This window comes from Helianthus annuus, chromosome 6 (assembly GCF_002127325.2).
Source record: "Helianthus annuus cultivar XRQ/B chromosome 6, HanXRQr2.0-SUNRISE, whole genome shotgun sequence".
Taxonomy (NCBI): domain Eukaryota; kingdom Viridiplantae; phylum Streptophyta; class Magnoliopsida; order Asterales; family Asteraceae; genus Helianthus; species Helianthus annuus.
The window spans coordinates 131,666,972-131,682,234 of NC_035438.2; the positions used below are offsets into that span (position 1 = coordinate 131,666,972).

Consider the following 15,263-nt stretch of genomic DNA (forward strand, 5'->3'; position numbering starts at 1 on the left):
CTATTGTGTCATAATTTCCCTCCACAATTTTAACCAAAGATCATGGACTAGCATCTTTGACTAACAATGTGTTTAGATTAGGGTAGTGGGGTCCCCTTGGGGACGGTTACAATGGGGGGGGGGGTTGATTTGGTTAAAATTTAGTTAAGTGTTAAATGATGATGAAAGTGTTACTTTGTTAGAGAAATTATGTGTTTAGGGTTTTTAATGTAATTTATGGTGTATGACGAACTACACTAGCTTAACATTGCTAGAATATGTTAACTAGTTCATATGATGCTTCTAGATGTGTTTGGGTGTTCGTTTACTTATCGAATCGCTTAAAGGGTCAATATTGGTAACTTGTTTGGCGTAATATGTTATTATGTCGTGATAATGTTTCTGCCACTTTTTAAGTTATTATGGGCATTCTTGCATCATTTCTGGCTATTACATAAGCTAGAAAATGCTGAATTATGTTGGATTTTGCTGAATTATGTTGTTTTGGCTAGTTTCGGGCAGTTTTTAGTTTCGTTTGTCTCTCGGAAAGCATTAACATAATCCCTTACTTCCTCACATGAGGTTTAGTATAACATTGGCTTTGGGACTCAATCTGTGTCCTAAATATGTTGTTTATCTGAGTACTGAACCCCTGTCAGCACTACTAATTTTATCTAATAAGTGTGCTAGTTAGTTCTGTGCACTGTCTAAACTGTTTCAAGTCGTGACCAATAAAAATAATTATCATGCATCATGAAATGTTTTTGTGAGTTCTTTAAAGGTATGCCATGAAATCATGCACTTCAGATGTTCAAAACACACAACCATAAAATATTAAACACTGTTCACATTGTACGAAAATTACCCGAAAAATGCAGTTGTCACATCATTAAGGAAATAAGCACCATCCATCCTGATTCTTATGCAATACCAAGCGCACGGGGTGATGCGTGGTGTGGTACCCAGATGCCACATGGGCAAAAGATGGTACAAACGTGGTGAAAATCCTTCAACGCTAAGCACCCACATAGGTTATGTGTGAACGGTGTACGTGCCAATGTGAGACCAGCCTACTTGGTAAAGGTATATGTCTCTTGAAGGAGAGGTCTCAGATTCAATCTCAAGCAAGGATGAATAGTTTAGAATTATCGATGAATAAAGTAGAAGCAAACGTTGCCATTAAAAAAAATTGGTGCAAGTATCACTAAGCATGTCAAAAAAAAAAAACAAATTAAATTCCTTGAACCTTTTTTTCTAAAACACACATACTTAAAAAAAATTAAAGTAATAACACGTTATCTCTTAAACTGGTGTAAATTTTATATAACATTAACCTTTTTTACACAGATATCTGAATACAACATTAGTGTATTTTTAATGCAAAGCCACAAAAGCCATATTTTAACTTTAACATGAGTACCATACAATTTTTAAGACTTTAATACAAAATCAGTGGTTTTTCTTGCAAGTTGTAGAGGTTTTATATATCAAATTAGATTTAACTTTTTTAATGTAAAATAAGAAAGTGTGTTATTTTTTAATGGTATTAACCCTTTTTATTACTAACATGATACCATTTTGGAAAATTTTCAATTTTGGCCAATATAAAATTAACCAACCAATTATAATGGTATTAACAAGACAAAACATGTTTAAACAAAAAACATATCAGGTCAAGTACTCAAGTCGGGTCGGGTTGGATCCGGTTGATTGTAGGATAACAAACAAGTACATAATCATCTAAAGTCTCATAATCACAACAAAACATGTGACATTCTCTTGGTCAAAAACCAGTCTAATTCCTATAAAGATCCTGTAAAAGACACACAAACTCAAGATTCCTTAAATTACCATCTGTTGGTGGGTGGTTTAACTTTATAAATTCTAACTATCCAGTTTGATGTTGTGAATGCTTCTTCCAAGTATTCAAGTTTCACATCTTTATTCCCTATTTCAACTCCCCTTGCTCTGTCATACCTGTCGATGTCATATTACAAAAAGGACCCGTTATAAAACACCCGCTTCTTCCTAATCTCGACTTAATAACGGGTCAATGTGGAGGTGGCACCCGTCTACATCTAAATGAGTTGATTTGGGTTGTATTTTTATCTTCAACAGGTCAAATTTTATTCAAGTGAACAGGTAAAATGGGTCGAAAGTCGCTCAAAGTGAATTTTTAAGCACAAAACCTCCCACAGCCCATTTAATTAAGAGTGAATTTCAAGGATTGTCCTTTATCTTTATACCCATTTTCAGGCGCTGTCCTTTATGTTCAAAATTGACGATTTGTCCTTTATGTTTTCATATCATACACGTTTTGTCCTTTAGGCCTAACTCAGTTAGTTTTTTCAGTTAAATTTAGGCATTTGCTTTGCACATGAGGGCATTTTCGTCAATTCAAAGATAAGTTCAACGGCAGATTTACAGCTCAAAGCTTCTGCATCCTTTGAATTGACAAAAATGCCCTCATGTGCAAAGCACATGACCAAATTTAACTGAAAAAACTAACTGGGTTAGGCCTAAAGGACAAAACGTGTATGATATGAAAACATAAAGGACAAAACTCGTCAATCTTGCCTGAAAATGGGTATAAAGATAAAGGACAATCCTTGAAATTCACTCTTTAATTAAATAGATTATTATAGAAATAACAATAATATCATATTTGACAAGATTTTTTTAATGGTCGGAAAATAATGACGTAATAAAGTTAAGACACTCACCCTGGGGGTTTTCCATATTCTGTCGTCAGCTCCCCAAATCGATAATAGCATAGCTTGTACCTACAATCAGTTTAAATTACATAGTTATAAATGACTCCAGTTCGGTATGAGCCGATCATGAACATGCAGGCAGTTAAAGAGAGATGTACATCCTATAATATATTAGTTATAAAAATTCACAACTATAACCAACTAAAAGCAATATGGCGAACATCGATTACGAGGAATGAGTTCGAACATCTTATAATGTAAAAATATGCTTCATTGAATTAGAACGGGCCTTTTAGTAATTTAACAAATCTTTAAATAAATTTAAAACTTTTATAGCAGTTCTAGCTCAACCAAATTATATATAAACGAAAGATAACGAGGGCAGAAACTTACATTAGACAGTTTAACATCTTGGGAGCTGCTCCTTTATCAACACGATATTCACCGTTAACAAGATAATCAGGTTCCTTGATCACAGGGAAAACTCCACCTCCAATCCTCACCATCCACAAAAACCTACATACATACATACATCATTATTATAATTTGTAATACACATCAAACAGAAGACACTACCATATAGTTGTTGGGCAGCTCGAGCACCACAAAACTTCCGTACATCATTAGTCTTATTTCTTAACAAGATTTTCAAAATTGGCCGTCTCCATAAGATCAGGATCGATAGAATAGACACTGAAAAACCCTACTTGAATGTCTACTGGCTGCAAACAAACCGAACGAACACGAACAAGACCTTGTTCTTGTTCGTTTGTTAAGGAAATATATGTGTTCACGAACTGTTCATGAACTCAAACGAGATTTTATGTCCGTGTTTGTTTGTTAAGAAAATGAGCGTGTTCATGTTCGTTTGTTAATTTTAAGTAACGAACGCAAATGAATGTTCATGAACATAAATGAAACAAACAAACACACGCTCATGAAGAATGTATATAATACACTCATACTTATTAAATATTTTATTTGTCGGAATTTTGGAGTATTTTAAATAATATATAAAAATACAAAATAATAATGAACTATCGAACACAAACGAACACGTTACCGAACGTTCACAAACATAAATGAATGAACGCGACCTCTGTTAATATTCGTTCATTTAACTAAACGAACGAAATTTCTTATTCGTGTTCGTTTGTTTATTAAACGAACGAACACAAACGAACTTTCCACCTAACGGTTCATGAACTGTTCGCTGAACCTTCGGTTCGTTTGCAGCACTATGTGCTAGTAACGCTTGTAATTGCTGTTAAAGACTAATTGTGTGTTTAAACTTTGATCTTGTATTCTTGTTATTTACTAGAGATGGCGGTTCGACCCATTCACTGATGAAAGGGCCTATTTGGGTTACTTTTTACCTCAAAACAGGTCAAATAAAAAAACTAGCCAAAGCAAGAAAGAACCAATCGTGTAGTAAGGCGCTAGGGTTGTAAACGAACCGAACGAACACAAACAAGGCCATGTTCGTGTCCGTTCGTTAAGGAAAAAAGCTGTTCACAAACAGTTCGTGAACACATGACGAACAGAAGCTTATGTATGTGTTCGTTTGTCAAGGAAATTCAGTTGTTCGTGAACGGTTCATGAACACAGTCCACAAACACAAACGAACATTTAGACACAAGTAGTCAAGTACAGCTACCAAATGATACAATCAAGACACAAATAGTTTGCTACAGGCCTACAGCCACAAAGAGGACATAAATGAACGAACATAAACAAACATATTGCCGAAAGTTCACGAACGTAGTCGAACAAACAAGACCTTTGTTTCTGTTTGTTCATTTAGTTAATCGAACGAAATTTCTAGTTCGTGTTGGTTTATTAAACGAACTTCTCGCCGAACGATTCACAAACTGTTCTCTGAACGTTCGGTTCGTTTACAACCATTAGGCGCCCATAGTCGATTCTTAAAGTATATAACATTCCTACTCGTTATGTTTTCCAATAATATGCTGGGCCAATCCAACCCAATGTGGCTCACTATGACCATTTCTAAAATGATCCGTTTGAACCTGGGCCTGTTTTGACCTGTTACCCAACCCACCCATGTTGACACCTCTAATAATATATAGTTAAGATAATTTCTTAATAAGCATGTTTGCGAAGAACTGCATACTTGTTAATATCATCAGAAGAGTAGCCAGTAACACCACCAAAAACAACCAACACATAATCAACATCGAGTGATCTCATTATCTCATAAGCTTCATCCTCATAAGAAGACATCGCGCGCCCAACTGTAGCAATATGCGTATTATTCCACGTATTATTGTCTACAATAACTGTTCTGTTTCCCATGGCTGTAATCTGATAACCGTAATCCCACCAAGACATTATTTTAGCATCTGAAGGAGTATTTTGTCTAAGCCAAAAGTATGCTTCACGGTAGTCGTCGAATATCACTCTCTGACCATGGGCCCCGCGTGCAGCCAACACGATTGACGGTGATGAGTATGCCTCGGATGTCACCCATGTACAATGGATTGCGTATCTGCTTAGCAAATAGAATGCACCAAGAAGCAACACGCTAGCACCGTTTTTAAGGAGTGGTATAGATTGATCGACCGACGCTTGTTGCTGCAACAAATATTTTATAAAGAAAAAACTCAAACTTGTTGCCAGAAATGCACAATGCTAGTAGACAGTTTTAAGAGATTATTTTGATGAGTAAATTATAAGAGTAAAGTACACGGATGGTCCCTGTGGTTTACCAAAATTTTGGATTTGGTCCCTAGCTTTCTAAAAGTAGACGACGAATGGTCCCTGTGGTTTGCACTTTACACATTTAGTCCCCAACCACCAAATCTAAAGGTTTTAGCATGTCCAAGTTAAGTACTAAATGCGTTACGAAGTGCAAACCACAGGGACCATCTGTATACTTTTGGAAAAGCTGAGGACTAATTGCGTTACAAAGTGCAAACCACAAGGACCATTTGTGTACTTTTGGAAAGCTAGGGAACAAATCCAAAATTTTGATAAACCACAGGGACCATTCGTGTACTTTACTTTCATCAAATTAATGTCATCATGATATGTTGCTCTAGAACAGTTACTTCCAGTTGATTACTTTATAAACCTAAATCATGCGATATCACCAATTTAGAGACTTTGAAACTTTTGAAAACGCTACCAAAGACAAAAAATATATTCTCACCTTAGAAGATCCCCGTGTGCCGCCTGCTCCCTTAGCAGACAACGTTTGAGCGGGTTTTCCCCTGAGAGTTTGAGTCAAGTTCTTTATCGTAGCCGAAACCGCAATCGCACTTATAAGACACACAGCAGGCGTTGCAACAAGAATCAACCGAACCATGACACCCGCAAAATACATACTCGTAAGACCGTACATTACAATGAAAATGGTGGCGTCTGACAACCGTTTGAAGCAGAAATATAAACCAGCGGGAAATAGAAAAAGCAGGATATGGAAATCAAACATGAAAGATGACCATGCGGTAGGCTGATGCTCAGAGACCGAAGCTATAATTGGTATATGATCTTTAGCATATGTGGGATCCAGTAACGAGTAAAATCGGCCCGTCCATGGTGAGATATAGCCTGAAGCTGTACCTAATCCCAGAGCGATAGCACCGACGGTTACCGCTGACGTTACACCGATCCTCAAAAGGGCTTGAAACAGTTTTGTATCGTTTATCATGTGCTTGACCCAAACCAAGAAGTAAAACACCTATAAACGTAACAAAATATTTAGTGAGATTAGTATAGTAGCATGTTTAACTTGTTAGCCCTCACTTGACTGTAGGCTATTGAACTAGAGGTGCTAAACGGGCGTGTTCGCCGGTTGGCGAGTTCATCTCAAACCCGAACCTGAAAATTTTAGACGAACCCGAACACGACCCGAACCAGAAAATTGTGCCATACATACAAACCCAAACACGAGACGAATATTTGCGGGTTGACCCGAACACAACCCATTGAACCCGAGTTTTTTAATTTTTAAATTTTTAAATTTTTAAATTTTTTTTCCTCAAACTAATATATTAAAATTATATTTTACTATAAAGAAAAACACAAATGTATATAATACAATTACATTTAAATTATAAGATCTTACGTCAATTTCTCTTTTTAAGTTATGATTATGGCATAAAATACACACTTAATTTAATTTTTGACATAAAACATGTAAAACATTATAATATAATATAAATGGTTAAACGGGTCGACCCGAACCCGACCCATTTAGCTAAACAGGTTTGCGGGTTCAACCTAAAACTGACCCGAACCCATTTAGAATAAATCCAAACCCGCGAATTTCATGTTAGTTCCGTGTCGTGTTTTCGGGCCGTGTTAGAAATTCACACCCCTATATTGAACTGATGTTACTCAACTGTTATCTAGTTATTTATCAAGTTAAACTAATCACTTTGATATCACACATCCTAGCATCACCTAACTTCTGATCATTAGAAAACTTGAAGCATACGATTAGTCGATTACATATAGGGCTGCAAACGAACTGAACGTTCAGAGAACGGTTCATGAACCGTTCGGCGGGAAGTTCGTTTGTGTTATAAATTAACGGACACAAACAAGAAATTTTGTTCGTTTAGTTAAATGAACGAATATGAACAGAGGCTGCGTTTGTTCATTTATGTTCGTGAACGTTCGGTAACATACCTGTTTATGTCCGTTTGTGTTCGATAGTTCATTAGTGTTTTTAGTTGTATATTTTATTTAATTACTTCAAAATTCCGACAAATAAAATATATAATAAGTATAAGGTTATTATTTAGTCTGTTCATGAACGCTTTTTTGTGTTCGTTTGTTTCCATTTGTGTTCATGAACGTTCGTTTGGTTTTTTGCCTAAAATTAACAAACAAACATGAACATCAAATCTCGTTCAGTAAGTGTTCATGAACAGTTCGCGAACACATATATTCCTTAACAAACAAACACGAACAAGGTCCTTTTCGTGTTTGTTCAGTTTGTTTGCAGCCCCAATTACATAACTCGAAAGCATTAACACCATAATTTTTTCAAGGAATGACCAAATGACAAATTATTCAGGTCTCTTTCGAAAGGTTGGTTTAAAATAACCACTATTTAAAAAAGTAACGCTCCTTAGGTCCCGAAGCAATACCTGAATCAAGAAAAACACTCCCATGGCAGCCATATGTTCACCTGACTGAACGTGTTGAAACCCAACGAACCGAATCTGCATTGCTAACAACATTCCCACTATATACATACAGTTATAAGCCACATACAGCCTCATCGAATACCTCCCAGTAATCAACAACACCAACACATAGAGTGGAATTAAGTTAATAATAAACACATAACCACCCCACGCGGAGACCATATAAAAGTACCCAAAAGCTGAAGCAAGAGCCCACGCAAGCGAACCGGTATTCACGGCCTTAACGAACAAATAAAAAGTAAGCAACAACGCGAAAATTGCAACACCTTCATTATCATAAGACCCCGCAACCGACCTAGAAATGTATCCAGGACAGATGGCGATCAAAGCTGCAGCTACAAGACCAGCACCTGTGAAAGAAATGAAACAAGAGAATGAAATGAATTAGTGAATAATATTTTCCGTGTACTGAATAAATTAAAACCACATCTCCAGAAGCTATCTGGACCTAAAAAGTATATAAAAAACATAAGGTAGTGTTCGCTTCACATAATGGAATGGAATCTTGATGGAATTAGAATGTAAATTCCATATCTTATTTTGTTGGTTTCAACAACAAAAAAAATGAATTGGAATTGAACAACACCATAAGGAACGGAATCTACATTCCAATTCCATTCCATCACGTGAAACAAACCCACCAAAATTCCAAATCGAATTCAATTCCTACACAAATTCCAATTCCAGTATATTCCACGAAACAAACGCTACCTAAAGTTCTTCACATGGAATCTAGACAACACGAGGCAAAAAGTACAAAACATAACTAAAAGTATAGCATTAAGCTACCAATAACAGCAAACGGTGTAAAAGTAGACATAAAGCATCACAGAGACACGCACACACGATACACCTAACAAATTAATACCATGGTTGTAAAAATCCCGACTAGTCTCCGATTAATCACTAATCGGAGGATCACCGATTAATGGCCGATTAACCGCTAGGCAGTCAATGGCGGTTCTAATCTGGGCAAATTTTGGCCAGATGTCGGCCAAATTTCGACCAAACCATATAAATTTCTTCCAATTACTTAAAAAAAATGGGTCAATGAGGGGTTAAAACATGTCTACTTTAAAAAACTACATATAAAAATGTGTGTGTATATCCAACTAAAAATTACATATGAAAAACTCAATCCGATTAATTCCGAGTAATCCCTATTAATCGCTAGTTGATTCTTACAACACTGATTAATATCATTAATAACTAGCAATAAACAAAGTTAAAACACAAAGGATAATAACTAACCTGAATCCCACAACTCCTTCCCAAAGAAATAGGCCACAATGGTGGTATTGGAAGCGAAAAAGGGAGCCGTCAAGACACAAACCTCCCGAATATGAACCGCAAAGCGGAGAAACTTAAGAATCCAGTAAATAAGAGCAGCAGTAACCATAAGACCAGGATACAGAGTCCCACCAATAATCCTACCGAGTGGATACCAACTCTCGGAGTCAAACCAGTTCCAAAACTCGTAAAACCCTTTCTCCGTCAAATACAAAGTGGTTCGGTAGTTGAAATAGGGATCAAACTCATGGATCATGCTCTCGTAACGAAGAACACTGAACAATCGAGTGACGAAAGCTAGAATGTAGACGAGGCAGAGGATTGTGACTCGGATTAAGATCTCTTGTTGCTTGGTTTTGAGTTTGAGGGTTTTGAGTGAGAATGTGGACGCCGTGGCGTCTGGTTTTGCAGCCATGGTTGATGGATCTGGAAACGAAACCCTAGTTTTGGAAATGGAAGATGGTAGACTGGTGTGTCAACGCTTTACTTGTGATCCAGAAATTAGAAAACCCTTACCAACCAACCAGGGTTTTTTTTTTTTTTTTTTTTTTTTTTAAATGAAATAATGATTTTGACTTTTTGAGTCAATGCATTTACTAAAGTTGTTTTTTTAACGGCCAACTAAATCACCGGATAAGTATCGTGTGATGCCTTCAATCGAGCAAATGCATCCCCTCCTTCATAACGGTCAGAGTTGGATGCATACCCGAGCCACCAAGCCACAAGTTTCGGGGAAAATCCGCTGCCCGAAGGCCCACTGCGGTAAAACTCGGTTTGGCTCGGTTTCGAACTGGCAACCTCCAGAGAGGCCTAGTTCTAAACTTTATTGCCACCACCAATATCCTTCAAAGTAATGCTAGTTGGATTTGAACTTGAGACCTCAAAGAGAGAAAGCAAGTGATTAACCACTAGACCAACTTGTCAGGATTATTTACTAAAGTTGTGTTTTTTTTTGTATGATGGTTAATAAATGTGGGTAAAAAGTTGTTAAAAAAGATGAGGGAAAAGAGGGTTTTTTCTTTTTTTTTTTAAATGAAATAGTGATTTTGACTTTTTGAGTCAAATGCATTTACTAAAGTGGTGCTTTTTTTTTTGTATGATGGTTAATAAATGTGGGGTAAAAGGTTGTTAAAAAAGATGAGGGAAAAGAGGTTTTTTTTAACGACCTCTATTAGAAATAATAGGAATAATTCTTGATATGAAAACATACAGGCAAAGGGTTGAGTTTTGAGTAGAAAAAAAGAGCGGGGACCAAAGGCCAAAGAAAAGAACCATTACACAATTATATTATTGAGTAAACTTTCGTTTTACTCCCTGGGGTTTGGTCATTTTAACGGTTTTACTCCAATAGTTTAAAAATAGTCATTTTCCTCCCTGATCTTTCGAGTTTGTCGCCAGTTTGCTCCCTAATCTTTCGATTTTGTCGCCAGTTTCCTCCCTGATGGAGTTAGAGGCTGGGAGCAAAATGAAGATAAGTTAGAAAAATCAGGAAGGAAAATGACTATTTTTAAACTATTGGAGCAAAACTGTGCCGATCGTCATGGTACCTTCGGATTTTTTTAAAACATTACGGGTTGTAAGATATCGCATGAATACATTAAAGAATTAAGGGGGGGGGGAGAAGTGTAACTAATTACCCATAATTATGTTAAATGTCAAGGATTTAAATGTAATAGATTGAAGGACTAAAAAATAATTATGGTTTAAAAGACCACTTTACCCTCATTCTAGGGGTTTATTTATAAATAATGGGGGAAGAAGTTCTTAACTTTTGGGAATCCTTCCCTCATGTATTATAATATAGTATAGATATTTCGATTCAATGCATATATTTTATCCTCTTGAATCATTAAGCAAACCCTCAAACCCGAACATCTTTTCAATTTCACGATAAAGTAATAATTTATTATGGTAAAGAGATAATAAAAAAAAGGCTACGTGTTGATCTGTGAATAACAATTACAATAAAGAGAATCCTTATACATACAAAGGAGCTAAACAGAGAAGGCCTTCAATTAAAGTTAACGAGGAAAGGTAAATGGGAAGAAATAAAAATAAAGGATCATCCCTAAATAAACAAATTATCATCCGAAAATAAGTAAAGGACCCGTTACTCCCCCTCAAGTTGGAGAGTGAAAATCGCGAACGCCCAACTTGACAAGTAATCTTTGAGGTGGTCGAGTACCCAACGGTTTGGTAGGGATATCAACAATTTGCATACTGATGGCAATTTCCATGGTTTGAATCTCCTTTTACTCGACCCATTCTTTGACAAAATGCAGTCCATTTCGACATGCTTTGTTCGTTCATGATAGACCGGATTGTTAGCTATATGTCTTGCTCCTTGGTTGTCGCAAAATATTTGTGTGGGTTGATTTGGTTGAGTACTAAGCTCCTTTAAGAGCCATCCCATCCAAATTGTCTCACTAACGGAAACTGCCATAGCCCGGTATTCGGCTTCAGCCGATGAGCACGAGACCACCAACTGTTTTTTTATTTCCATGACATGGGAGCGCCTCACAATAAAGGCACATAACCAGTCCTTGATCTTTGCATGAACGGGCACTCCAGCTAATCTGAATCACTATAAACAGTGAGGCTAGTTCCACCAACTTTAGGAAGAAGAATACCTTGTCCTGGAGTAGCTTTGAGGTAATGAAAAACACGATTAGTAACTTCTATGTCGCTTTCTCTTGGGTTATGTAGGGTCTTGTGGCCTGTAAGTAAAGTAGTCTTCCAACTAGTCTCTGATACTGTTGTTCATCAACCCGTAGTTCTTCCTCACACTTATCCAATTTTAAGTTGTGTTCCATTGGAAACAGACTTGGTTGACAACCCATCATACTCATGTCTTCGAGAATATCGAGAATGTACTTTCGTTGGCTTAGTATCAAACCTTCAGTTGTCCGAGCCACTTCTATACCAAGTGGTGGAATGGGTGTGGAATGGTGTTTAACATGTTTAAATGATTAACTGTATAAGTTTCTATGTATTTAAATGTGTGGAATTGAATAACTACGAGAAATTAATGTTTTGTAGGTTAAACATGGAGATTGGACGTGTTTCGGGGAAAACAAATGGAATGAAATTGAAGATCTTAAGATATGGAATGATAGAGGGCTGAATTATGAAGACGTGGGCGAAAACGGAGAGGAAATCGGACTTAAAACGAGGAAGTTATGAAGAAAACAGTGTTGTGAAGAATCTGTCAGCAGTAGGCTACGGTTTCAGCCTGTTCTAGCGTAGCCTACAGTGCTGGGTGACGAAAATTGATTAAAAACATGTGAAAAAATAGGGTTAGGATATCTTTCATTTTGAATAGAAGGGCACGACTTAAAGGACGATTTTTGGGGTTTCTTCTTGAGTTTTTCCATCATTCCACACCACCTAATCATCATTCCATCATCAATCAATCATGCCTTCCAACATCAAGATTGAAGATCAATTCACAAGCATGAGCGGCTAATTCCTTCATGGTTTCCTCCGGATGGAGGATTTTCGTATGTTAGGTGAGTTTATGTGTTTTTGATATTTATTAACTCGGTGATCTAAGCATTTGACGCTTTTCACATATGATTTGATTGGTTGATTGTAAACAGTTACATTTTATTTAATCGTTAATCTTTAATCATTCAATTCCCAAGAGTTCTAGTAATCGGGATATATTTGAGGCCGGATTAGGGTTGGTAATTGTGATTGATATTCATTTGATAACCTCCCATTATGTATTGATCGGAGTACTTAGTCGTTGGATATCACAATCAATTGATTAGGTCAAACACTTATGTCTATGTGAGTGTTATGATAAAACACATAATCGAATCTAACTAGAAATCTGAATTCCGGAGGAACCATTGTTCTTCCTATTGATTAAAACCTCAATTTAATTTGTTTACTTTAGCAATTTCACAAATCCACAATTAAGATTTACTTTTACGCAATAGATAATCAACACTTAACATTTCGACACTTTCCACAATCCTCCTCTGGTTCGATATCCGACTTATCATATCTACATAGTTTAGTTGGTTTTTGCATGTCCATAACGACAGACATCAAATAGACCGGTGGTGGTATCTTGCCTGACTCTGCATCGGAGGTACCGATTGTGGTAATGGAATATCCACCACCGGCCTTCTCGGACCAGGCTGCTGATTGATTGGGTCAGGTTGATGGTATTGTTGCTGCATTGGTATTGGTTGCACTGTTTGCTGTTGCTTTACCAACGTTTGATAACCCAAATTCCCTTGATTAATTCCTTCGAATCCACATGCCCCAATTGTTTGCCTCTCATAGATACCCATATTCACCACTTGTCTCTCGTTTTGACCCACGTAGTTATCATATTCCTCAAAGCCATCGTCGAAATCCCCTGAATTATTTTCTTGATCATAAATGGTCCATCTAGCGGAATTGATGTTGCGTTAGGTGCTTGAGTCTGACTCGGTGATGGAGTGTCATCGGGAATAATTCTAACGTAAGGAGATGACTGCTGTAAATTACCGAGTTTCATCAAATACCAGCTTACGAGTTTAACAATCGATTTTTAAGCAATATGACATGTTCAACAAGCCAAATCAACATCATCTAGTAACCCAACCACATTCCATCCAACAATTTAACCATATGTTAGCATCAAATTCAAGTATTACTCAAAGGTTCATGACGAAAAATCGCACTCAGAGTACCACATCATCAGTCTCAAGCATTAACATTCATATATGAAGCATATCTCAACCATAAAGTGCCATACATCCAACAATCTTGAGCAAAACTGGTCGAAAACGTACCTTTGATGTTTAGAGTTGCTAGAGTAAATTTCAATTGCAACCAAGTACACTCCAAAGTGAAAATCCCCAATATATGATACTAGGGTTCGTCACCCTTCTTCTCGGATTACGCACAAATACTACCGATCCTTGACAAACGCACACTATGGCTGTATTCTACATGAAAAATTAAGCGATTTAGACTATTAATTTGTTTGATTTGATGAACAGGTGAGAAAGATGAAGATAAAGGTTGGTTCTTGAGGTTAGGGTTTTAAAAGGATTAATGTGATACGTAATAAACCTGGAAGAATTATGTTCAAGATTCGGGTTTAACATGGATCTGACCCAGATTCGTGGATTAAATTCGACCCATATGCAACAAGACCCAACCTATGACCAAGCTGTAGGCTACGGATATATGTATTCTGTTGTGGCGACGTAAGTTCACATCGTAGGTTACGGCACTTCCGTAGCTTACGTTACTGGAGCTTCTGATTAATTCTCCCCGTAAAGTAATCCCCAACCGTAGCATGTAAGCCATAGCCTACGGCTCAGCCGTAAGCTACACAACTGGGTATTCTGTTAAGACTGAAGCGTAACAATGGTTTCATTCGCTACCCTCAGCTTCGATCTTCACATGGGGCGAAATGCAGCAACAATTTTTAGACGAATTTTATACTCATTTGCGTACTAACAACGCCAGGAAGGATATTTGGGGGTTCCGACAACAGTCCGGTGAGTTATTTCACGAAGCGTTCAATCGTTTCAAAATGATGCTCAAGAACTGTCCACATCATGGGATATATTTGTGGGAGCTTATGAATACATTGCTTAACAGATGAAGATGCAAGGGATGTAAATTCAATATCCAATGGTACTGTTGGAACTAATTACGAAGAAGATGATTGGGAATATTTGGAAAGAACCGCAAGAGCGTCAAAACGCAAAGCTCAATCCTCTAGAAGTGCACGACATTCGACAGTGAGAGCAGTAGAGAATCCACCGGAGGTAAATGGTCAGTTTCCGTTGTGTGGACATTGTGGAGATTTAGGGCATATAGCGGATCAATGCCCAGCCATTCATGGTGAAAATGAGGATGTGAACTTTGTGCAAGGCGGAGGTGGTGGAAGAAATTTCAACATGCAGTCCAACACATATCACCCGAGCCTCAGAAATCACTGAATTTTAGCAATGGGAATACGAATAATCAGCTAAATCCGGGATTTCAAGGCAACAACCAATCTGGTGGTCAAAGGAACTTCAATCAGAACCGATTTCAAGGTAACTTTCAGGGTGGCTACCAAAACAATCGAAGAGGACCAATTGGG

General features: G+C 37.2%; 1 protein-coding gene and 1 non-coding gene across 2 annotated transcripts; both read right to left on the minus strand.

Annotated features, from left to right (window-relative positions):
- Window positions 1–1,628: 1,628 nt before the first annotated feature.
- On the minus strand, window positions 1,629–9,694 carry LOC110865960 (dolichyl-diphosphooligosaccharide--protein glycosyltransferase subunit STT3B). The gene is made up of 7 exons (XM_022115306.2): window positions 9,125–9,694; window positions 7,814–8,223; window positions 5,866–6,396; window positions 4,828–5,288; window positions 3,087–3,209; window positions 2,703–2,762; window positions 1,629–1,956 (listed from the first exon to the last, which is right to left on the minus strand). Exons 1-7 carry the CDS (start codon window positions 9,576–9,578, stop codon window positions 1,827–1,829), a joined length of 2,169 nt encoding a protein of 722 aa, XP_021970998.1. The 5' UTR covers window positions 9,579–9,694; the 3' UTR covers window positions 1,629–1,826.
- Window positions 9,695–14,630: 4,936 nt separating this feature from the next.
- On the minus strand, window positions 14,631–14,737 carry LOC118479973. Its single transcript, XR_004861615.1, has one exon. It is a non-coding gene; the product is annotated as a small nucleolar RNA R71 (small nucleolar RNA).
- Window positions 14,738–15,263: the final 526 nt, after the last annotated feature.